General features: G+C 37.7%; 2 protein-coding genes across 2 annotated transcripts in view; one reads left to right on the top strand and one right to left on the bottom strand.

Moving 5' to 3' along the window:
* The window catches only part of LOC145665379 (angiopoietin-4-like), a 36374-nt gene extending 25965 nt beyond the window's left edge, over positions 1-10409 (bottom strand). Inside the window, exon 1 of the mRNA XM_081732682.1 lies at positions 10086-10409. Within this exon, the coding sequence (XP_081588808.1) occupies positions 10086-10367 (282 nt within the window). The 5' untranslated portion in view covers positions 10368-10409. The remainder of the gene's footprint in view (positions 1-10085) is intronic.
* Positions 1-25494, top strand: part of Mekk1 (mitogen-activated protein kinase kinase kinase 4) — a 146393-nt gene that overhangs the window by 106986 nt on the left and 13913 nt on the right. Inside the window, exons 20-22 of the mRNA XM_081732686.1 lie at positions 14395-14582; positions 18949-19117; positions 25371-25493. Coding sequence (XP_081588812.1) covers positions 14395-14582; positions 18949-19117; positions 25371-25493 — 480 coding nt within the window. The remainder of the gene's footprint in view (positions 1-14394; positions 14583-18948; positions 19118-25370; position 25494) is intronic.

Here is a 25494-nt window from a genome sequence, read left to right as displayed (position 1 = left end):
AAGTAATTAGCGTACACGCTTTTGGCTTGGGAGACCCGGGTTCAGTTTCCAGAGGGAGCTTATGTAGTTCGGATTCCACGTTAAGCTGCAGATTAACGTCTGATATAGCCTTGCTGCTGAACGGAACGCTACTCAAGATCAAATCAAATCTTACATACATACATCTTCTGTCTCTTTTTGTGTGGGTGTGTGGGTGGGTGCTGAGCACCAGCCCCACAACAATCCTGCGGAGTTGTCGAGCATTGGAGTACCCCCGGAGTCAGAGTCCCTGGGGATACGTATTTAATTATGTCTAGGAAATGATAAAAAAAAATACGTGATTAATCCATATATCCGTTAAAAAAAGAAACAGTAAATTCTTACGGACTTTAATAGAATTCGAGGAATATTTGAAGAAAACATAAAATAGTGGGTTATTTATTAGGGTTGCGTAATATTTCGATATATCGATATTTTTAAATATCGATCGATCGATAGCAAAAGTATTACTGATTGATATATTGTGATTTTGCAATGACCTAATTTCAGTATTTTTTGACATTCAGTATTTTTCATTGTTTTATATTTTTTTTCGAGATTTATCTATCAATTTTTGAGATCCAAATCCCGATATTGCACAACCCTAGTTATTAAGTGATCACCTGATTGATAAGTTCAATATTGGGTCAGTCCATGTCAAAGGCTTCTAAGGTGAGGAGTAGGAATTAGATTTCTGTGCTTTCGGCACCTTGGCCGATAGCCTGTCGCATATGGATGATGACTTCCCTCGGCAATCACACTAACCGGAGAATTAGGGAGAAGGAAAGGAATGGGGAAGGAAGGAAGCGTCATGAGACTATTATGTTAGATGCCTGAGATGAATGAGGAAAGCCTGGATTAGGAAGGCTGGCGTGAAAAAGATTTCAGTTTTTCGACCGAGTGTCCCCCGAACCCGGGGCTACTCGCATCAACAAGGGATTTCAGGTCCCGATCTACAACTCTAATGAAATGTTACATAAGATTTTGGTGGTTCTATGCCAAATATTGGTTTAGTGTCTTCTTTGGTCGGATTTCTTCGAATTCTCAGAAAACGAGGTTGTTGTTCGTTACTCTGCTTATACAGGTGCAAAAGTTGCCATACATACAGTCCTCTGCGTTTTGAGCTGCATCAGAATATATTACTGGTTAACCCTTTGAACATATCTGAGTAGAAGAATTAAAAATAGACAAAACATTGTTTGGGCAATTGTGAGAGGCCAAAGAATAACCCAGGTTCATTAAAATTAAATCATAAATCATAAATCTATTGAAAAATAATGTGTATTTTGCAGTGGAATGGAATTTGACAAATATGAATGGAGAACTAGTTACAAAGCAGAGATCATTAAAGTTATGATTCTATGAATGAAAAAACTCAGGATTCATCGCCTGCAAGACAATACAATTGATTCCAAATTACCTCAAAGTTGCAGACCCTCTGTTTATTTTTAAGGCAGGGTGCGGACTCCATGCCTTTAAAGTTTAGTATTTGCATAGTAATACAGAGATTGATTCATTTATATTGAGCCAAAGTCAATGTGCAACCCATCGCCGTGAGGTTGTCACGAGGCAAACAATAGTATCTCTTTAGTCACACAGTAGAGCAGTGTCGTCGAGCGTAGTCTGATACAACCGAAACTAAACGATTATGGGAGGGGTTAATTGGCCCTTTCCGACGCTAAATTCACGGCGTCGCGTATCTTACTATTACAAATGCGTCAAGTGCGTAATTTTCATGTAGATTGTATTATTCTGACACATGCGGCACAGAACCCTGGGCCTACCACACCGACGCTAGCAACTAGAAACAGGCCTCCCATCATGAGGACCCCGAAACTTGTGTGTGGTCTGGCATATGGTGACCTCCGAAAAATCCACACACACAGCATGCAATGGCCAACAAATATTGCACATAGCAGACGACGATCAACTGCGCCATTAACAGAGATTTACGTCTCACAATAGTTTGGAAGATCATTGTGCACGCCCTAAAACCGTATTATCTGGTTGAGCGAAAAAGGGACTGCAGGAGGCTATATGAACCACATGTCGCGGGTGATCGTAGGAAGTTTGTTGTTACCTTTGATGAGGTATGGATTTACCTCACAGACTGTGGTAAAGTTCGAGCAATTACATACAGATTGGTTGGCGCCAAGGACCAAGCACGTTCTTTCTCCAGTGCACAGAGAGTTTTCGAAAAGGGTTCATGATTGTTGCCAGTTTCTCGTAAAGGGGAAAACCGTGCCTCCTAAAGATGGAGCGAAAGGTCACAATCAATACTCATCTCCTGATATGTACCAGCATTGTACGGACAAGACATGAATCAGGTTGAACTGAACCAAGGCAATACACCCAACCACACGGCGAAAACATCAGTGGAATTCTATCACCATATGGAACAAGAAACTGGAACTTCGAGAATTCCCTTCTCTGACATCGCTGTCAAGATTCCAGAATGGACTATTGTCCTTTTAGACTCCTCAAGTGGAGTTTGTTCCATCGTCGAGTTTCTTGTGGAAAGCCTGTAAAAGGGAGTGGGATGCAATACTCATTGTCCAGATGCAATGCAGTCGCTTGCAATGGAAACTCCGATATCGGACAGTAGTAAGGAGATGGCCTGTAGATCGAACACAACCAGTAATGAAAATACGGCATTTCCTAGGTAGTGGCACATTCAAATTCGACGCAATATAAATGAATCAGCCCCTGTAGTAGTTAAGAGGTAGATAGCAAATAGTAACAACAATTATATTTGGAAACCTTTATTTAAGTTACGTTAGATTAGATTTTGAGTTTAGCGCTCCATTCAGCAGCGAGGTCGTATGACACGTGTACAGCTTGACGTGTGATCTGAACCACAGGAACTCCTGCCGGGAATGAAACCTGGGTCGCCTTCATTTATGTGATAAGCGTACTACGTACACTCATGTCCAAAATTATTGTCGCATATCTCAGAATATTATTAGAAAATGATTTTGCAGGGTACTCTTAATACTGATACTATGTGTATAATCGGGAAATGTATATTTGTGGTAAATTTCATAGGAAAAGAATTATAAATACGAAAATTAGAATGAGTAAAACAAAATGTTGCTAAATGGACAAGAAAGTTTTATTTTCGATTTAATGTTCTTATTTACTGCTCTTTTAACATGAAATTTGCCACATATATGTCTTTGCCGATTATACACATACTAACATTATAAGAAATACCCTGCGAATTCATTATCAAATTATATTCCTACAACAACGTATTTATAGACATGCGACAATAATTTTGAACATGAGTGTACATAATCCACGGACCACCAATCGGGTATGACTGATCTCTACAATATCGATATTGAATCCTATTTTCTGCGTAACCAATCCAGTCGAAATGGCACACCTTAGATACTTTCCAAAGGCTTTGCAACTCGCTGGTTCAAATACCACCTTAAGGTTCACGTCTCATATAGGCTAGCTGCTTAAAGGGATGCTAAATTCTAATCCAACAATAACAATTAGTTTTCCCAACTAGCACACCATATATCCCGCGAGAGTTTTCTAGACAAATGATTTGCTCTGCCTGTCTTAAGCGTCTTGATCTAGTAACTCGTATAAAGAATGTCGGGTGACGAGTGTATATTAATTATCTTTGTCCATTGAGTTTGATTCAGTCATTAAAACAATCTAAATTTCTTTTGTATGCATTTCGTTGGTCCAAATCAAAGTCTGTATTCATATCATGCAATTCGTTACTTGTATCTTTTCGGTAAGCAAATCCGTAATGATAGCACGTTTGATGCAGTTTTTATTATTATTATTATTATTTTATTTGAACATGTATGTATATTTTCTCTTTCTAAGAATATGTATTCGCTGTTCTTGTTCTTGGCATGGGTGAATCCCATTTCGCGCACAGTAGATGTTGAAAACGGTGTAATCGGATACTCTATGTCGGAAACAGCTGTGAAGATGCATGTAATCTCTAGGCCAACATACACACGCGCTATTCACTCTTCAGACAACTGGAATGTGCTTTCAACAAAAAACGAAAACATTGGGTGTAGTGCTTACGTAATAACGAGCATTTCGCTCTTCTTCATGTATTATTTGCTCCTCGATTGTCGGGACACAGTGTCCCCCGTGATACACGAGTAATGCCATAATGTATCATTCTTCAACACTGTTTTCATTACACAACATGGCTCACAAGCACTCCAGAGCAGAGGCTCACCCACGGAACGTTCAACGTGTCCGGACTAGGGATGGGCAAAACCGGTTTTTATAAAAACCAGAAACCGGTTTCCAGTAAAACCGAAACCCGAAAATCCGACATTTCGAAACTGGTTTCAATGAAAACTGTTTTGGAAAACACACAAAACTATTTCCGTGGAAACAGAATCAGTTTCTGGAGAACAACAAAGCAGTAGTCTGGTCAGAAATAGAACCAGTTTTGGAAAAATTGAAACCGATTTTGGAGAAAACCGAAACCTGTTTTGAAGAAAACCGAACCGGTTTTGGAAAAAACCGATAACCCGTTTCTACGATAAACAGTTTTTTTTTTGAAAATTTTCAAAAAGCCGGAAACCAACAAAACCGGTTTGTGCCCATCACTAGTCCGGACCCCGTCCCAAATGTCGCAACTTGACTATACTGAACATTTGTAAACTTTCTTAACAGAACTATATTTGTTTAACAGAGAAATGACTGATATAGCCTAAAAGATTTGATTTTACGCCTCGTCTGTACTATTTCTTTTAGTTCTATCATTTTCTCTAAAAAAAATAAAAAAAGGTATCAATTAACAAGTAGGCTACTTAATGTCTTTTAGGGTGCACAATAAGAGAGGTTAAATATTACATTTTTTTAACCCTTACGAGACCGACATTGAAAACGGCCCATACGGGATTACCACTTACTTAATCCTCTGCTGTGTGCGTGGGTTTCCTCGGGGTTCTCCCGTTTCCTCTCACTTTCTTCATTCCACCATTTTCATTCATTTCTCATCATCACCGTCTCCTTTAGCCTAACCGGCATAACCGTGGGACATAAAACTCAAAGATTTCATTTCATTTTAATCCTCTGCTATGTGATTACTAATTAAGATATAGGGATTTTTTTTTCTATGCCAAATATGATTGGACCGTAGTTTATCCTGATGGTAACTTTTTTCCTGAATGTCGAATTTCCCTCTCAACTTTGAGCCCAAAGTAAAAAATTCGAGAATTTTTCGAATAGCTTCCTTCGTTTTAGAGAGATTTACTTATTACTTGTCAGGTACATATCTCGTATGGATACCTAATTGTTGAGATCAATTGGACCATCCCGTGATCAGTGTTGCCAACTACGGAAATTAAAATTTCCCGAGTTTGGGCTAGAAAAATTAGAAATTTTCGAAATATATGTTTATAAATCCATACCTATACGTATGAACGCAAATCATCTTAACGCCAGTCGAATATCAGTCCTTACTGAACAAAAGCATGTTCATATCGTTACAGTTGGGTAATTAAGGGGCACACGAAAAATTCGAATTTAGGTTCTAAACCTTGATTTTTTTTTTTTTTTTTACTTTTCTGTTTACCATAATCTATTTTTTTAAACTACAATCTTCGTTTCTTAGATATCGACATGATACTTGTAGGATATATTAGTAGTATATGAAAGTTTATTTTCTGTGGTAGCAGTGTTTCCATCTACAGAAAACTTTAATTACGTATTTTAGGGAGGAAATTCGGAAAATATCCCTTTTCCCCTGTTGTTGGCTACATTGGAACAAAGGTACCAGCATCTGAAAGCCTCGTCTTTGGCCTACACAGCGCACCTAAAAAGTTTCAATAGGATAATTAGGGAAGCTGCCGACCCCGCATAACTGTTGATTTTTGGTTCTAAGGCAGAGGATTTTTTTTCTTTGTCTTTATATGGCAGCCAACGACTTCAGGTTTTCACTGTCACTCCAAAGAATTCTTTGAAGTGACTTGGACCCATGTGGCACAGTGGTGCCAGCTTCAAAAATTCTTAAAATTCGGTTAGGGATTTTTTGGTGAATTTTTACCCCTACATTTTCCTCCCGTTGGCAACATTGCAATCAAACTTACGTCGTAAAATTGTCATATCCGTCTTCTAAAAAAATAATATATCAACCATATCAATCGAGTAAATAGGCTTTGAGTTATAATTCATTTACTGAAAGTCTGCGAAAACGCCAAAAATAACCCTGTCTCGAAAGGGTTAAAGATGTTTTGGATCCCTATCAAACATTTCTTAGTGCGCGGCTGCTCCAGAGCTGCTTATCCAAACTGAATAAATTGTCTCATTCTTTCAAAATATTACTGAACTAGTACAGGGAGTATTTAAATTTAGTTATATACTAATAGCGTTTTGTTATGAGAAAAGGAAACAACTTGATAATAAATCACTGAAAGCAATACATGTTCGAACTTGGGTGACGTTTAGCAATGAGAGCACCTCGTGTGACATGGCCAAACTCCAGTTGTAGCAGACTTCATCTCAAAGCCTAACGGGGGCGCGGTGGCTCAGTGGTAGAGCGTTCACCTCTGGTGCTTGGGGTCCCGGGTTCGATCCCAGCCCCCGCCAAGTGAACTTTGTGGTGGACAAACACCGTGCTCGTGGGTTTTCTCGGAGTTCTCCCGTTTCCTCCCACTTTCTTCATTCCACCATTTCACTCATCTTTCATCATCACCGTCTCCTTTAGTCTAACCGGCATAACCGTGGGACGTAAAACTTAAAGATTTCATTTCATTTTTTTCAAAGCCTAACGATCACACCAAAATTGATATCTAGAGTAACTGGTTATTCGAATCAGCATTTCGTCACTTCTCCCAGGAAGAGAGTTAAGAAAATAGCTTTTCTCTAATGGAAAAGTCTGTAGAAGTTACATCTGGTGATCATGATGGCCAGAAGGCTGTTCTCCCACATTCACTTCAATCATCCATTAAGATAAGAGGCAACCTCTAAGTTTGTACAGTGTGTACCATCAAATGAAACCATTGGAACGTGAACTTACGGTTTAGGCGCTAATAATCCTAAAGATGTACTCAATTAGAGCGTTTCTATTTCAACTGTGCCTCTGCTGGCGCTGCTGTCGATATATGATTTCCCGTACCTCCCTCGAAAGAGGAGGGATAAATTGCTGCGACCGACATCTTTCAATTGTTAGATGCGGAAGCGTTGCCACAATGAACTATTTTACGGGCTTCGCTGTGGTTTGTCTTGTTAGCCATTCTAAGTAGCCTACGATCTTCACTCGTCAAGATCAAGCGACTGAATGACAAATTGGCAATACAGCTGAGGTCGTTCACTTCTTTTCCCTAAACAAAGCGAGGGTGGCGGAGGTTGGAACGAAGTATAGTTCGCATAGTTGTCGAGGGCAGAGGATCTAGTGATAAAATTCTTCACAAAATAATATGTTTATTTATCAAAATTTCTTCACAACTACATGGATTTTTTTTTACTAATTTTAAAACTGTGTATAGAAAGTCCCACATCGTTTATTACAGGCCAAAGATCAGTGGGCGCAATCGTTATCAGTCCCTGAATTTCTGCATTTTATACGAAAGGTCTTCAAAGAAATATTTACGTCATTGAATAGAATTATTTATGTCTAAACAACCTATTTCTAAACTGTTAGGAGTTACCTGCAAATCTGAAACATGTGTGATTGTAGGGACTAGCGTTGTAGGGACCAGTAGTATATAGTATGTGAATGTGGAAGGAGCAATTGAGCGAAGAACTGATTCGTATTCTATTGTTCCAGAAATGATTTACATATATTATCATTATTAGCCTAATAAGACAGGAATATGCTAAAATATACCGTACTAAAATAGAATAATCAAGGTGTTAATCAAGCGAGGTTCTGTTATTCGATTCATATGGATTTGTAAGTCTGTTGTCTCTGTCCGTCCGCCTCTCTCAGAGAACGAATTAGTGGCGCATTACTCACAAAAAAACAGATTATAGTATATTAATGGTGACTGGCCGTAGAATTAAAGACAAAAATCTAGTGTACGACATTTTATTGATCTTGCAAGATTTTATTCATTTTTGAGATATTCAAAAAAGTGGTTTCCGTTTCACTTGTAAAACTACGGTCGGCTTCTGAACTGTGAGAATTCAGTATTGAAACCGGAAATAGTATATCCTTAACTTATGGTTCCAATAGAAGGAGAAAGTTAGGAATGGAATCTCTTCTACGGATCAGAGGTAGTTTCTTGTTTTTTATTAGAATTATCAGTATATATATGGTTCAGTTTTAGAATCAGAAGTTGTTCTAATTCTTACTACTTCCGGTTTCAGTAGATGAATAAGTGCTTAGATAAAATTATTCTTGTGATCCGTAATCGATATTTAAAAAAACCGTTTGTCGCCTCCTATTACCATTTTCACTATGGAAATCAATATTGGAACCGGAAATGGTAGTAATTCTACTATTTCCAATTGCAATACAGGAATTAAGTCAAAAATAAAACGTATTGTTTCATATTAAATTCATATTTTAAAACTGCGTCTCTCTCTGTCTTATTTTTTACTTCAATGGTGATCAGTATTAAAACCGGAAGTGGTAAATTTCTACCACTTCCAATTTAAATGTATACGAAGAAACCACTTCTTGCTCTGTATTACCGTTTTTGCTGTATGTTGTTACATGTTAAAACGAAATTGGATTGTTTCTACCACTTCTGGTGTGACTTCAATGTTAAAAGAGGAGATTTGATCTACTCTTGGGACGTTGAATCAATTTCAAAGCAATGCTTCTCACTACCTCTCGTTTTAATCTGATACTTGTCGACAGAGAAATGTAGCAATTCTATAACACTTTCTGTACTTTGTATAATAGTTGGAAAATTTAAAATTATTTTTATTGTTTCTTGTCTACTTCTAACAGTAAAATTAATAAATATTATTTGTTTCGTGCCAAAAATGTTACACAAATCAACCAGAACACCTTCCACTTATTTGAATGAAATGCAACTGAAATAGCTACTCCCTCGATTTTATTTATTTTATATATATAGGAAGGGAAGGACAGAGAAAGATAGTTCTCTTCTTAAATTAGAAAGCGTCTTTATCGGTATATTAGTAGACTAGATCTTTGTGGTTAACATTCTCCAAATAAGCAGATGAAACTAGAATTAACGGGATAAAAAGACAAGTAAATAATATGAGACACGTCCACAAAATAAGTGTACTAGGGCACCTCGCGGACAGAGAGAATTTGTTATTGCTGTGTATGGTCACACTGCTGTGTAGCTTAGCTCCTATCCTTTCCAGCAAGCCCAATCACGCATCAGTACGACCAAAACTGTGGCCACAGTAACGTCTCTTGTGTGAAAGATGTCGATAAAATCTGCCGTGAAGTGCGAGATTCGCAGCGTTATCCGTTATCTCGTTATGAAGTGAAAATCTTCCTCTGAAGTTTTTAACGAGATCAAATCAGTTTATGGCGAAGGAGCTATGAATAGTACGAGTGTGTTTAAATGGTGTTATGAATTTAAAAATGGTCGTACTGATGTGCACGATGAGCAAATGAGTAGAAGACCGTTGATTTTCAATGATCCGCGCATTCCTCTGACCTAGCGCCTTCAGACTATCATCTATTCACTTAGCTGAAGATGCACATGGGTGGGAAAAAATTTTCAACTGACGAGGAAGTGAAGGTTAAGATGAAGAATTGGGCAAAAGAGGTGGCGGCAGACGTGTTTGACCAAGGCATAAAAAGATTAATTCCTCGTCCCACTAAGTGCATCGAAAAGGATGATGACTACATGGGGAAAATAGTTCACATATGTACTGATGTAAGCATGTAAAAGTTTTGTTTTAAATATATTTTTTTTTTGAAACCTACAAAAATCTAGTACACTTATTTTCTGCACTTGCCTCGTATGTTTTGAATATAACTCTATAGTTATTTTGTAATTGAATCGCTAGTAATTGTATTTAAAAATCAAATAGTTGTTTCATGTTTTCATTATACTTGCGTAATCTGTGGAAAACGGAAACTGTAAAGCCGACGTAGTTTTGGAACTTAACTGAAAGTTGGAAGAAGATTAGGGACTGACCTCATCTATGCTGTGGACTCCTGGTTCATACTCCACATCCGTTAGAACTGTGGATTCCCCTCGTTGAGTCCCCCTGGGATTTCCTTCGCTGGGTCCCACTAAGTTGTCGGGCTCTGGCTCCCTGGGACGGTGTCTTCGTCTTCCTCCTGAGCCGCTCCTGTTCCAGGGAGGAGGCTGGAAGGGCGGATTGGTTGATGCCGGTGCTTCGGAGGGTTGTTGAGCTATCACTTCCACAGCCATAACTGTCACTAGCAACACCAGGCACTGCATCAGAAGCTTCATCGCGTGCTGCCAGCTACCTCTCACTCAAATGAGAGCCCACAACACTCGGCTGTGCTTTTTGTCGTTCTGTGGAAGGGGAAAGGAGACAGAAGCACAGATGAAGCAGTAGGGTTTATAATAAGCACTCCGACGTTTGTTTTTATTTCTCTTCTGTATTAACGTTTGGATCAGTCGGAGAAATACAGAAAGTATTATTGTTTTTGTAGATTGCTTCAGTGTGAACGCACGAATATAAAAGATAAATCGACTTAAGGTTGATGACTACTTTTGACATCGTGGTTTCTCAACCTATTACTTATATGGGGAAATATATCGGGTGTTCTAAAAATGGTGCTAACGGATTACAGAACATTATTCTGCAAGTCAAAATAAAGTGTGTATATATATATATATATATATATATATATATATATATATATATATATATATATATATATATATATATATATATATATATATATATATATAGTGTTCGTTTATTATGTAGCCATAAGGCGAAAAACGCGTTGCTTCAAACTTACGAGATGCCGAAATCCAGAAAATTGTAACTGAGACCGCCTAGTTCGAAAACTATGAGAAATATCAACGGCGGTTAAAGAAATATTAGAGGAACTAATACACTCTCTATCTAAATAACCATGTTTCAGAGTTGGGACGTATGGGCACAACGGATTTTATAGAGGGAGCTGCGGTATACGTTCCGCTCTTTCTGCCCTCTCACTCAAATCGTATGCATCGGTACAACCCAACATGGTTATTTAGATAGACAATGTACTCGTTCCTCTAATAGTTCTCTAACCGTCGTTGATATTTCTCATAGTTTTCGAGCTAGGCATCCTCAAAGTTACAATTTCCTCGCTTTCGACATCTCGTAAGTTTGAAACAACGCGTTTTTCGCCTTATGTTCATATGAACTTTTTTTATTGTTTAGTTGTAAGGATTTCACCAGTGGATTTTAGCTACATGATAAATAAACACCCTGCTGGTTGCGGGTAATAAGACCGAACACGCCTTTGTAACTCAGACCACAATGGTTCAATGATGTTCAGATCTGGTGATTGTGGGACCCAGTGGAGGTGAGATATCTCCTGGTCATGCTCCTCAAACCATGCTTTCACCGTTTTTGAAGCGGGACATCGTTTTTCATTTCGTTCTAAGGGCAAAGGAAATATCGTGGAAAACTGTTTTAACCAGTTTTTTTTTTTTTTTTAACTTGAATACATTCCAAGTTTGAATCAAAAATTATCACATCCCGTTTTTTAAAAAAAATTATACTTCTGTCTTGTCGCGGAAGTTGAAAATTTCACCGTTGTTTAATACAGCATTTAGCATCCACTGATCGTATATTTTATATTTAGACAAAATTAACTTCTTTAAGTTAAAAAGGAATGAACAAGTTGTGTCGTATATATTTAGGTTATTTCTCTGTTACCTTTTCTGTGTCACTGCAAAGGAGTCAGTTTAGAAAAAAATACGTTCGGAACAATGTTTTATTTTCTTTTGTAGATTTCATATCTGGATCAAAAATTGTTGCTTTCCATTTAAAAATCAACTTACTATCTATAGAAAGTCTCAGATGTTTTTGGAAATTTAAAATACCTCCACTAAATTTGAAAATGTGCGACTTGGAATATCATATTCTTGTTGCTATTCAAATCAGGTTGAAGGCCTGCTAGGAATTAACGCTTCGTTCCTATATGCAGTAGCAAATGTAGACAAAATCGTAAAAGATTTGGTTCGTAATAAACTGATGTTAATGAAAATCATGGAAGGAAACATAAAACCAATTAAATATGTCCAATTCATGCAATGGTTTGTCAGGACTCACGCATGACGGGCGTCTGAACATCCAAAATATTGCATTTCTGTTTGTTTTTGCTTGTTCAATTTTGGTATCCTTTTCCAATACTAGAGTTATTTGAGACATCAGGGTGTCTATCGGTCACAAAAGTCACGAATGTCACGAAAAAGTAACGAAATCAGAAAACGGTCATGAAAGTCACGAAAAAGTCACGAAATTTAGCTTTTGGGTCACGATTTTTTTTAACTATACAAATGTAAGTACAGATTAAAAAATTTTGTTCTATAAAATGTCAAATTTCACTACCAAAAATGTATATCGTGGACTTTAGACGCTACCAAATCGCAAGGAAAGTACGTTTCTAACGCATGGATGAAAATTCGGCCTAATTCGCACCCAAATTCGCTCTTCAAAATGTTAGAAAATTTTATGATTTGGTAAAGAAAAGGTTACGAAAAACTCTTGAAATTTCATGTTGGAATTTTAGTAGACACTCTGGACATGGACTTACAGTTTTAAGACGGAATCCGAACAACCCTTATACGTTCAGTTCAAGTGTGCACGGGGCTCAGTGGTGGAGCACTTACCTCTGGTGTGTGGGGCCCATGGTTCGATCTCCGGCCAAGTAAGTTTGTGATGGACAGCATCGTATCCGTAGCTTTTCTTGGGGCACTCCCGTTTCCGATTCCTCCCACATTCTCATTTCATATTTTTTCATCATCATTCACGTGCCTTAACAATCCGTATGCCGTACCCAAAAGGACATGACCGTGCGACATTATACTGAAGGAGTTAATTTAATTTCCATTTGCGTTCAAAATTCAATGCCTTCCAACTGGGAATCGAACCCGGGACAACGTGCTTCAAAGGCGCACGCGCTAGCCACTAAACAAGTTAGGAGAGTTCTCTTCGGTTTGTGTACACATCTTAAAACGTGTAAAGTTGTAAACATTTCTATGTTAAAAGTACATTTCACTCGATTCGCCTGAAGTCGAGAAAAGTAAAACTTGAAGGTAGACAAACTATTACGAAATTTAATTATTAAAGCACCTGTCAGTATGGTTGGCACAAGTGCGACGGTTGCTCCAAGCCACAGGAAAAGGATTTAGCCATTAAGATTTTTTTTTAAAAGAAAAAAGAGAATACTGTTCGCAATTCATTCTGGCGATTTAGAGATGAAGAACCATCATTTTGTGAGACCTGAAAATGAAATGAAATTTCTTGGTTAACCCACTTAATTATGTACCGAGGCATAGGAAGACGGTGATCATGAGATTGATGATAATGATGGAATTATGAAAGTGGGAGGAACCGGGAGAACCCCGAGAAAACCCTTCGTGAGGATTGTCCACCACAAAGCTCACGCGCTAGAGCCGAGCGCGGCCCCTGGTGGAACAACGAAAGTGCTACAATTTCTAGTGTTACAATAAAACAAAAGACGGAAATGATCAGTGAATAGTTAATATGATCTATGCTATCATTGGCAAAGTTTATTTAATGCATTCTAATAATGCATTTGGATCCCGCCAGCTACTTTGCATAGTTTCCTGTAGTTTATTTTTCGTTCTGAAATGTAACGCTGGACAGGGACTGTACCCAGGCCTTAGAGACGCATCTCGCTCGGAGCTGCTTACAAATGACTGAAGGTACCAAATTCAGTCGTTGGTCCATCACAACGTTGTGTCGGTGGATTTTCCTGGCACGCCAATGGTGCTACTTTCTTCGGAACCTCCTACGCGGTGCTTTTTGTGAGCCAATGTTTCGCCACTGGGTCCTTGTTTGTGTAAGAGCTTTCGAAGTAGTCGCCCCGAATGTGAACCCATTCTCCCAAGACAGTTTCACTATAGATATGTAGGGAAAATAAGTATGGGAAAGGGACAAAACATACCCTTCGTAGTAAGAGTTTGGCTAAGCTCCATTTGACAACACTTCCCCACGTGCCACTTTAGACACGTTACTGCTCATGACAACAAATGCGTCGTTCTACCCTCATTCCCAGAATGACAGTGACGTTTCTCGGTCTAATATAAATCGTAAAACCTTCTATATTCACTTTCTTTGGTGATTAACTATGCTTCTACCTAATTCTATCAGAAAACTTTCTATTAAAAAAAAAAAGTTTCGATGACTGAACGTTTAATATGAAACTGTATTGTCTAAACTGTGATTCAACATGGTATTCTATATGTTCAGTGTTAATATTCGTTATTTGTTTATATTTTGTAGGGCAGGGACGCTTTGGAAAGGTGTATACAGCTGTGAATAACCAGACTGGAGAGCTGATGGCGATGAAGGAGATCCAGTTGCAGCCAAATGACCACCGAACGATTCGAAACGTTGCAGAAGAGCTGAGGATATTTGAAGGCATTCATCATCGACATCTCGTCAGATACTATGGCGTTGAAATCCACAGAGTAAGTAAAATGTTCTTGCAAGTATATAAAGTTGATTGTTTAAGTATGATTATGAACAGCATTCTCTCTCTTCCTCGTTCTTGGATGCATCACACTTCACATTTCAAAATATGATAGCCCTTATAAATTTGTACCATATATATATATACGAATGAAATATTATATTTTGGAGATCAGCATAAGCACTTTTCACAAACCACTACATGATACACATTGGAGTTAATACTGTGGGGTAACACTGAAAGTAATCCCATGACATAAGTTCCTGGCTGCTGTGAGGAGGATCCGAAAAAAAAAATGACAGTAATATTCAGTAGAACAAGCATAGAGAGTCACAATGTATAAGGAAGTTGATAGGATCCGTTAACTAATTATGCGCACATGATTAAAAGATCGGGGAATTAACTAAATGGGCTAGTCGCTGGGAAGGTGCTTGTGCGACTACTTAATAACTTATGCCCCTTTGCTTAACTGCATCACAAAACAAACTAGCGTGTTGGCTCTGTCAACACATGGAAAAGACTCTTCGAGTTGAGGTACTCAGGGTATGAGCTGGGCTGACCAACTGGTCAATGTTGGTAGTTCATTTCAAAATGTAATCTGGTTAAACCAGCTGTATGGATATGCAAATTAAATGTTGAAAGAATTTGCGTTAATTCACAGTTCACTGGACGCAATGTAAAAGAAGACGACAATATTTCGAACGTGAGAACGTCGAGATAAAAACTGACTGAACAATATTATTGGCGAAGGTCTGGCAGCATCACACCTGTGATCTAGTATTTCCATAAGTAATTGAAGAAAGCACTTAATTTAGTTCCAAACAATCATATAACATACTCTTTGCATATTAATGAGTAAGGAAGAAACACTGAAATATCTAAGTAATTGAAATACGATTTTCATGCATATACAGGGTGCTCCACAAAATAGCAGGAAATTTATTGTAGATTCTGTAATATGAGGTGGACACACACATTTTCATTTATATTTTATTGACACTGTCACTTGAATGTTCATAATCAATGCAAGTGCACAAAATAATTCTCTTTGGCTCCAACAGTGGCGTAGACGTTGTAACCAATTTCCGGTGGCATTCTGGATAGTTTGAAGTGAACGTTGTTCCAGGCGTCTGTCAGTACAGCTTTCAGGCCATCAATGTTTGTGATGTCTCTCCTGTGTTCTTGAACCTTCTGTAGCAGTATACCCCAAATGCAATAATCCATCACGTTGAGATCTGGACTTTTAGACGGCCGGTCGTTAGGTTCGATGAAGTCAGGAGTATTAATTCTTATCCATGTCACAGTATCGATTGCTGTATGGGCCTTCGCACCGTCTTGTTGCCATGTCCATTCGTGATCACCCATAACTGTGTTAATATCTTGGAACATCTGGGTGCACATCTCGTCTCTATACACCACCTGGTTCACTGTTTTCTTCTTTCTCCTGTATCTTGGTAGACGTCCTTGACCTGATGCGTCACCTTCAATGAACCATAATTCTGTTTTGCCATGCCAAGAGACCGCACCGTAGCACATGATTGATGACTGTTGCTTATCATATTCCACCATTAGATCTTTCTCAGAAATGTTTGTTTTCACTTGAACAGCACGGTAAATTCGTTCATTTTGCCGGTTTAGCGGAGCATGGAGAGAGAAACATGCTTCATCAGAAAACCACACTTGTTTCCACTTATCGTGTTCGTGGAAACGTTGTATCAGAGCCGCATATTTCACTTCTCGAGCTGCCTGGTGTGCTTCAGTAAGAACATTGCACTTTATTCTTCTGTAGCACTTCAACGCGGATGCTTTAATAATGCGAAACACTGAACCTTTATATATGTGTGGTCCACGAGCAATTTCACGCTGGCTGCTGTGTCTTCTCTTTTGTTTTTCTGGTGTCACAGCAAGCTCCAACACTTTCCGCTTTGTTGGCGTCGCGATTTGACTAGTCATGCCAGATCCTCGCTTATGCACTTTTGCAGCAGGTGATCCTTTCTTCTTTAGTACTGACACAACATCGGAAAACTGATTTTTACTTATTGCACTAAGAACTGTGGCAAAATGTCCCTGCATTTCTTCAGTCCCCACGTCGGATGCTCTTGCTTGAAAACGACTATCACTTCGCGTTGGAAATTCGTTAGTTGAGCCATCCTGAAAAGAAACAATGAACAATGTGTGGATTACATACGTAATATACACAATGGAACAGCACAAAACTATACAACTGCACATAACACACATTATTGCACATACAATCGCTCTTATTGTAGAAAATTCAAATTTCCTGCCTTTTTTGTGGGGCACGCTGTAGTTGAGAAAATGAATAGCCTCTTTGTTGCTCATTAAAATCTTCTCACTGTAAAACAACGTTTCACATATACTGTATGTATTCATGAACGATGAAAGATTCTATTGTTTTAATTCGTGGGCGAGAAGTCGAGCTGTTCGCTATTCCCGCAGAAGAAAAGAAATAATTTTCGTTGCAAAAATAAAATATAACTCGAAGAATGGTTTCTATCCTTCCAAAATATACAGAGCGTCCCCAAAAATTACTTCTAGAACCTGGTAACAGTCATAAAATAACCTAAGAATATATACTATCTGTTGGCTGTATTGGTTCTATGAAATATATATACAGGTTTCACTTACTTTTTGATCATCCCTCGTAATATTTCTTGCGTGAACAATCTCAGCGCATAAGACAGATATTAGATAACCACTTCTATTTGCCTTGTAGAATCCGAGTCTGCAATATAATGGAACGCTTGGATAGAGGTGTGTCTAACCATTTATAGTTTTACCTTCTGACACCATCTTGTTCTATAGTTTAGTTACTGTAGTAAGCGTTTTCAGAACATAAGTATCTGATACTGAAATTAAATTAAACCAGAACTCAGTTAAACTTCCGTGGTCTACTCTTTTTGCTCTCTGTTGATAAATGGAAATGTGAATGATGATGGCCCAGAGAAGGGAGAAGGATGGAACGGGTGATTTTGTATTAAAAAAAAAAAAAAAAACACTCACACAAGCTCATATGAACTGCCATTGAAGTTGGGCTCCTTCCACCGTGTTTCCAAACAGCCAATACTTGCAGAAGCTTTTATTGCATTTTTTTTTTTTTTTTTTTTTTTTTTTTTTTTTTTTGTCTATATTGCCCGTTGTTTATTGTACGTGTACACTATGTTGTTCATATGCTTTCTTATCCAGATATTAATGTCGTAGCTTTGAAGTTATACATGTAAGGTCAGAAGACAAGTAAATCGCATCTGAGAAAAGAGTCTCTCGATTGATTTGACGCAGTCCTATCCTCATTTCCTTTGTAGATTCTCTTACCTGCATCTTATTTGTGCAGCTGAGCTACTTGCATCTTAAATCTAGTTTACATCTATTATTGCTTGCTGTTGTATTTCTTTAACAAAGAAATTCCTTGCACCTCTTCCAGTGAGCATTCATCATCATCATTGGTATTCTGCCATTATTGGCAGGTCACTTGCTGCAACACAAGCATCCATGGTCCACGGTCTTCTACTAGCCTCTTCGTCTTCCTGTACGATTTTTCTATTTTGATATTGTCCATTAATTGTAGTCTCCTTCGCTCCTTCTCTCTCTTTCCTGCCACCATACCCTCTAGCACATACCTCATGATACAGTTCCTTCTTAGCCAATGTCCCAATCAGTTCCTCTTGTTAATAATTTATAAAATTATTCTTTTCTCCATTACTATTTTTAACACCCTCTCATTCCTTTTCCCCCGACCCAGCTAATTTACTCCATTCTTCTCAACATCCACATTTCGAAATCTTCCAGTCGTTTTTCCATAATTTCTGCGTAATGTTCATGTTTCTACCCCATACAGTACAATACTCCACACGAAGCATTTTATAAGTCTCTTTCTCAACTCACACTTTTTTCAAGGTTCCAGAAAATAGCATTTTCTTCCTCCTAAAGGCTTCTTTCGCCATTGCTATCCTTTCCTTTTATTTCACGTTCACATTCGTATCATTATTGATAATACTACCCAGGTATCGAAATCTAGTCACGTGTTCTATTTTCTCCCCTCCTATTTTTATATTCGACACCGACCCCTTCGTTCCGGTCACTATGGCTTTTGTCTTTCTAACATTTATTTTCATTCCATATTTTTCACAGCCCTTCCACAAGTTTTCTGACATCTTATTGATTTTCTCCTCAGATTAACAAGCACCATATCATGTGCAAACCGTATACACCTGATCATTCTACCTCCTACTGAGATGCCTTCTTCATTATGTAGGCTCTTTTTCAGTCTCTTAACGAATACAAAATGTAATGGCTAATTATAAGACACTGAAAATATGTATTGTGATTAATAATTATTGTTGCAGGAAGAGATGTTGATCTTCATGGAGTACTGTGCGGAAGGCACTCTGGAAAGTCTAGTAGCAGCCACTCAGAACGGTTTACCTGAGGAGTTGATCAGACGCTTTACGCGGCAGTTGCTAGAGGCAGTGGCTACCTTACATGAGCATGGAATTGTTCACAGAGATATCAAAAGTAAGCTTTTTTTTTTCTTTCTTTCTTGGTAATTTATAGTGCAGTAGCGTACAAAAGATACTTAGTTATAGATTGGATTCAAACTCCATGGAACTTGTGAGGTCATCACTTGTATAAGTTGAGACATGTACTATGGTCCAATAACAAACGTTGCTTTTCTAGTCTGCTACTCTAAAGACTGAGTATTTTTAATATTCCTCGTGTATTTTTGAAAATGAACCGTTTTCTTCAATTGAAATACAGTGGTCAAGTAAAAACTATGATTCTGCTTGGGCAGTTCTTGTTCCTTTGTTTACCGTTTTACAGTAGTTTTCGATTTTTATTCTACCGTCCTCTATAGTATCCCATAAGAAGTTCTTTCCATGGCAATTGTGTCTGAATAAATAAAGTGTTTACTTGCCCTTAATAAAAATAGTCATTCAAACGATGTGTTTAGGTTCATCGTGTTTGATTCAACGTTCCACTTTTTGTCGTGTAGGCTTAATAAATACAATGAGAAACACAGCAATAATTGATGATAAAATTGAATGAAATAATAAAGTTGGGGAACGTCTATATATCAGATATATTGTGATACACATTATGTGTCCATCACATGATGTGGCCTGGAATCAAATTCACGATCCTGATGAGAATTTCTATCACTGAATCATTGCGGTGTAATTTTAAGAAGATTGAACAATATTTCCGTAGATGTATACCAACCTGCCTATAAAGTATTCCTGTTTCTCATTGTGCTTGGCATTACTTCCAAAATCTGCTTGATTTCTTTACTTTGCTACTTTTATGGATTCTCTTTGCGATTTGGTTTCCATTTATAACCAAAGGAATGCTGTAGTGACAAGCACTGTATTGACTAGATTTTAGGGTTAAGAATTTGTTGATATCTTTGAGGAGTAATAACTGGAAAAGTGCGTCATAGACTTATCATTACGAGGACAGTGTTTATTGTTGCACGCGTTTGACTGATGAATACCCAGATATGCAGGGACAAAATGATCAATGTATTGTCCGCATATGCTTTACAAGTAGGCTTCAAGGAGGAAGAAAAGATAAAATTCTTGGAGGATTTGCACGTCAAACTTCGTAGCATACCGATAAAGAAAAGAGTCAAATCGATTACAGTTTGTATCGAAGTCAATATCTTAAGGAAACCCAGAAATACATGGTAATAAATGGTGAAAGCGTGGCCCTGGAGCATTCTAAGGTAAATATAGACTGGAAATGCGCGAGTAAATACACGTACAATAGAATAGCCGCAAAGTGGAGAGATGAAAATTAGGTGGTAGAGACTAGTAGAGGAAAGTAAGAGAATCGTTCGAAGAAAGTATTATGGAAGGAGTAAACATATAAGAAAAGACTGTGCGAAAATGGTGGAGCGGTCGCAGGGAAAACTTTGGATAGAACTTCAGGAAAGAGTATCCCTGTGAGAAAAGAAACGTGGTGGTCGAATGAAGAAGTGTAAGAATCTATTAACGCGAAGAGGAAATCAAAGAAAGGGTGGGATGTTTCTGGAACAGAAGAGGTTAAATGTAGCTTCTAGGCAGTAATTAGGCTGCAGAGAGGTCAGTGGCTAGAGCAAAAGCCCAACCCTGAGATGAAATGCATGAGAAATTGGAAACACAAGGTGACGTGAAGAATTTATACAGTTAGCGAAAACTAGAGACAAGGTAACAAAGGATATTACTCATATTAGGCAAATGAACGATACTAAGATTTAGTGCTTACTGATGAAGACAATCTCATACCTTGTACATTACTCCTGTATCTCATAGTGTCTGATGAAGCCAGAGTTAGTTGGCGAAACTGTTACAAGTAATTAATTTTTGATATAAAAATATATTATTATGCTCAGCAAATAACTTTGTATTTAATTATATACAAAGCAAAGCTTCTGTTCATGGAAAATATTACGTTAAAAAAAGTTACGTCGGGAAAAAGTGATATAGGTCAAGATGGCGTATTAGTATAAGCATGGAAGAGTTTAAGACCAGAAGGTATAGATATTTTATGAGATCTGATGCATAACATCTATGAACAAGAAAAAAATACAAAGTCATGGAAGGGTAGTGGTAATGTACCTGTTTGTAAGAAAAGGGAGATGTACAGGACTGTGGGAAATATAGAGGAATCAAATTAATGTTAACAGATTAGGAAAATGTGGGAAAAATTGTAGAAGGGTGATTACGAGTAGAAACATCAATAGGAGAAAAATAATTTGAATTTATGCCAGAAAGAGTATAAAAGACGTGATTTTTATGCTAAGACAAATTATAGAAACTGAAAGAATTGCATATGTTCTTTATTGATTTGGTAAAGCCCTAAGACAGAGTACCTCGTTACCAAGTATAGAAATGTATGAGATAGAAAGGAATACCAGAGAAATACGTATACCTTACGTACGTATACAGGAACTATGACCCAAGTAAGAAGTATGTGGGATTATCACACCAAATCCCTGTTTTTTGGATTACACGAAGGCTCAGCCTTAAGCCCATTTGTCTTTTGAACTTTGTAATGGATAACTCAAGATGTGAAGGATGAAGCTCCCTCTGGTGTGTGTGATGTGTGTATAAGCAATAGAAATAGGGCAGAAGTTGAAAGAGTGGTTAGAGCGTTCGATTCCCGGCCGGTGCTTCGAAACTTTCGGCGTCCACCCAGAGTCGTGAGGCAAACTGGGGAGTCACGTGAATTAAAGACGTGCTGATCACGTGCTCGCCTCTATGCTGGGCGTAGTACAGGCGGTCTCTGTAGGATTGCGCTGGAACAGGCTTAGGCTTAAAAAATGAGTTGTTACGGCAAATGGTTTGGTTTGGTAGAAGTTGAAAGAAAAGTAGAGTTGGAGAAAGTCTCTGGAAGATAGAGGCCTGAAGAAGAACGATTGAATGAAGTGAAAAATGTTAAATAGTTAAGTCCTTATGTTGCCAAAAATGGTGATTTGGACTTGGAAATAACACAGAGAATGCAAGAGAAATGGTGAGAAAGGAAGAAAGTGAGTGGCTTTCATGATAAAAAAATAAAGAGGTAATTTACAAAACAATGATTTACGGAGCAGAAACATGGCTAATAAAGAAAGCACAGGGAAAAAGGTTGAATGTTATTGAAATAAGAATGCTACACTGAATGTGTGGGATAACAAGAAGAGACAGTGAGGAATCAGAGGGTAAGAGGAACAAACAAGGTTGTAGAGATCTCTAAGAAGATTCCAGAAATAAAACTGCAATTGTATGGCAGTGTAATGGGAAGAGAAGTAGAGGGAGACTAAGAAGGAAATGGGTGGATACGATTAAGAATGATTCCACGGGAGAAATATCTAACAGAGGAAGAATTCCGGGACAGAGCTTTTTGAAGAAGAGTAATTAGAAACGTCGATTCTACATATGTTGGTGTGTGGAAAGAAGTGAATGTTTGTTGGTAATAACTTTTCAAAGCGCATGGAAGGTTGGCTAACCTTCAATGACAGCTATTTTGGCGGTGCTGCAAGGCTGTTTTCTATAATCAAACATTAAACTAAAACAGCACTTTTCTTTGAAGTATCTTTATTTAAGATATATATATCGTACAGTATGTTATAGTTAAAATCGTATATGCTTATAGACATGATATAAGACGTCTTTACACCGCCCTCCCAATCTGTGCAACCGCTTTTTTCATAGAGCCAGTCCATCGCAGTTCAGCATTGATTTGTGGTGCGATAGTTCCACAAGACACGAATTGATTTCTTTGCATTTGACATTGGCACTAGCTCTAGAAGAACAACAGAAATAATTGTAATATGCTGCATACATATAGATAGAATTGAATTAACATAGTTGAATCTTAGAGCACTGTTTCACTCATTGCTACATGATCCGCCTAAGGACATGCTAGTTTGCCATAATTTCACAATTCATTTCATGATCATAATTCTTTACTTATACTATATATATTCGACAAAACATAAAACGGAATTTATTATTATTACAGGGTGTCCGAGAAGTCCTTCCCTGATTACAGAAATTGATAACTCAGGCTAGAAATAAGATAGAAATATGAAACTGGTGTTGAATTGTTTACAAACTATAAAAGTTTTGGTCACATCAGTACACTTCCACATGAGCACCGTTGGTAGCACGTAGCACATCTAGGCGATATTCAATTTCCATCCACACATTAGCCAACATCACTGGAGGGATCGATGCAACGACTGTGGTTATTCGTTGCTACAGGGTTTCAAGATCTGGAACACGTGTTCGGTAGACCTCATCCTTGACATAACCCCATAAAAAGAAGTCTAATGGGGTTATGTCAGGAGAGCGTGGAGGCCAAGCTGTTGGTCCATCACGACCAATCCATCGCCCAGGAAATGTCCTATCGAGATAGGCACGGACGTCCTAAAACAAACAAAATTGAGACTTGGTAAAACAGAACAAACCTAACACAAACAAAAACTGTTATAGTTTGTAAACAATTCAACACCAGTTTCATATTTCTATCTTATTTCTAGCCTGAGTTATCAATTTCTGTAATCAGGGAAGGACTTCTCGGATACCCTGTATAATGTATAGCCGAAACAACCAAAAATATACAAACATTTAATAGTCGTGATGTTTTTGTGATAAGAGAAGGTATGAACAAAGATACAAATAGTTGATTAAAGTGTTCTATTCTAGATTTAGTTTAGGTGTTCGGCTGTCGTGTGCGATTATGAGAAACATGTGAGAGAATGGAGTGAAGAAACGTTACTTGTATCGTGATTCTCAGTACTTATATCAGAATAAACCATTTTCAAAATCATCATCTTTCTCTCCTCAACCATAGGTTGGTGGGCAACATTTACATTTTAAAACTTTTCTCTCACTTGGGAGAGCTGTTTTATACTTTAATAAGGTATAACTGCATCTAGATATTCTATCCTTGGTCTTTCTCTTCCTGGTTTTCCCTCTATCAACACGGTGATCCTATCGGAGTGCCGAATAAAATGGCCAAGCATACTGATTCTTCTATCACGGTAACGTGATAATAAAATCATGATATTGTGATGATGAATGTGTTAAATTATTAGTTAATACAATAGCTAATAGCATATTTACCACATTTGTTGATTACCTTGGTAGTACAGTAGTAAATGGTTATGATTTTACCAATTATTACTTAACCTATTGCAGGAGAAGTGACGTATGCGGAGAAACACTTGCTTTTACATTCTTCACAAAACAAAATGTTTTTGTTATATAATTGTTTTTTTGTTTCTGGTGTCCTTCTCCAGTATGTTACTATTCCAGTAATAACTTATTTGTGTTACTCTTTTTTTTCAAGGTAATAACATTTTCATACACTAAAATAATATTGAAGTTTAATTTTTGAAATTATAACAATTTTGATTAAGTCCTTTACGTTTTCGTATTATCTTCATGATTTGTCGTCCTTCATTAGCTTCCTTTAGTACGTCTTCATTCCTTTTCCTTTCAGTCCATGATAAGCACCAACACCACATTTCAAATGCTTCCAACTTGAATATTTCAGTTTTTCTCAATGTCCACGCCTGTGATACGTAAAGCGCCACGCTCCATACCAGGGTCTTAATAAATCTTTTTCGAATGTCCAAGGACATATTTCTTGAAGTTAGCAGTCCTTTTTTCCTATTGAATGCTTGTTTAGCCTCTGCTATTCTGGAATTTACATCTTTTTCACTTCTTCTGTCCGAGGATATTAGACTTCCTAAATAGCGGAACGTCTTAACGTCTTCGATTTTCTCTCCCTCTAGCCCTACGTTTGCCCCTTCTTGTCCTGCTCTTGTGCACTTTATCACTTTGGTTTTCTTCTTCTTTTTCTTCATTTTGCATTTTTTTTTCAGGTGGTCGTTCAAGTTTAAAAATGCTTCCTTCAAGTCCTTTTTGTTCTGCACTGTCAATGCTATGTCATCAACAAATCTTATTGTGCTGAGAACCTGTCCATTTACTTTTACGTCTGTCTCGTTTTTATCAAAGAATTCTGTCATAGCCTCTTCTACATAGACGTTGAACAGAAGAGGTGAAAGTCTACACCCTTACCTTACTCCTTTACGTATTTTTGCATGCTTCTGATCTCTTCCTATAACAGCTGTCTGTTCCTGTAAAGTTGGTATATTATTCTCTCTCTGTAATCAGCCTTCAGATTCTTCAGCGCTCTAAACATGATAAACTTTTAAGATAAAATAAATAAATACATGTGTTTGTATGTATATATGTATGTGTACAAGTTATCACTGATTATTATGTGACACTATTCGTAGGTGCAAACATCTTCTTAACTGATGAAGGCAACTGTTTGAAGCTGGGAGACTTTGGATCTGCTGTCAAAATTAAAGCTCATACCACGTTGCCAGGGGAGTTACAAGGCTTTGTTGGAACGCAAGG

The sequence above is a fragment of the Thermobia domestica genome, chromosome 1 (genome assembly GCF_964235325.1).
Source record: "Thermobia domestica chromosome 1, izTheDome1.hap1.1, whole genome shotgun sequence".
NCBI lineage: Eukaryota > Metazoa > Arthropoda > Insecta > Zygentoma > Lepismatidae > Thermobia > Thermobia domestica.
Note: the sequence above shows the minus strand (reverse complement) of the source record. Positions and strands in the feature narration are given on the sequence as shown.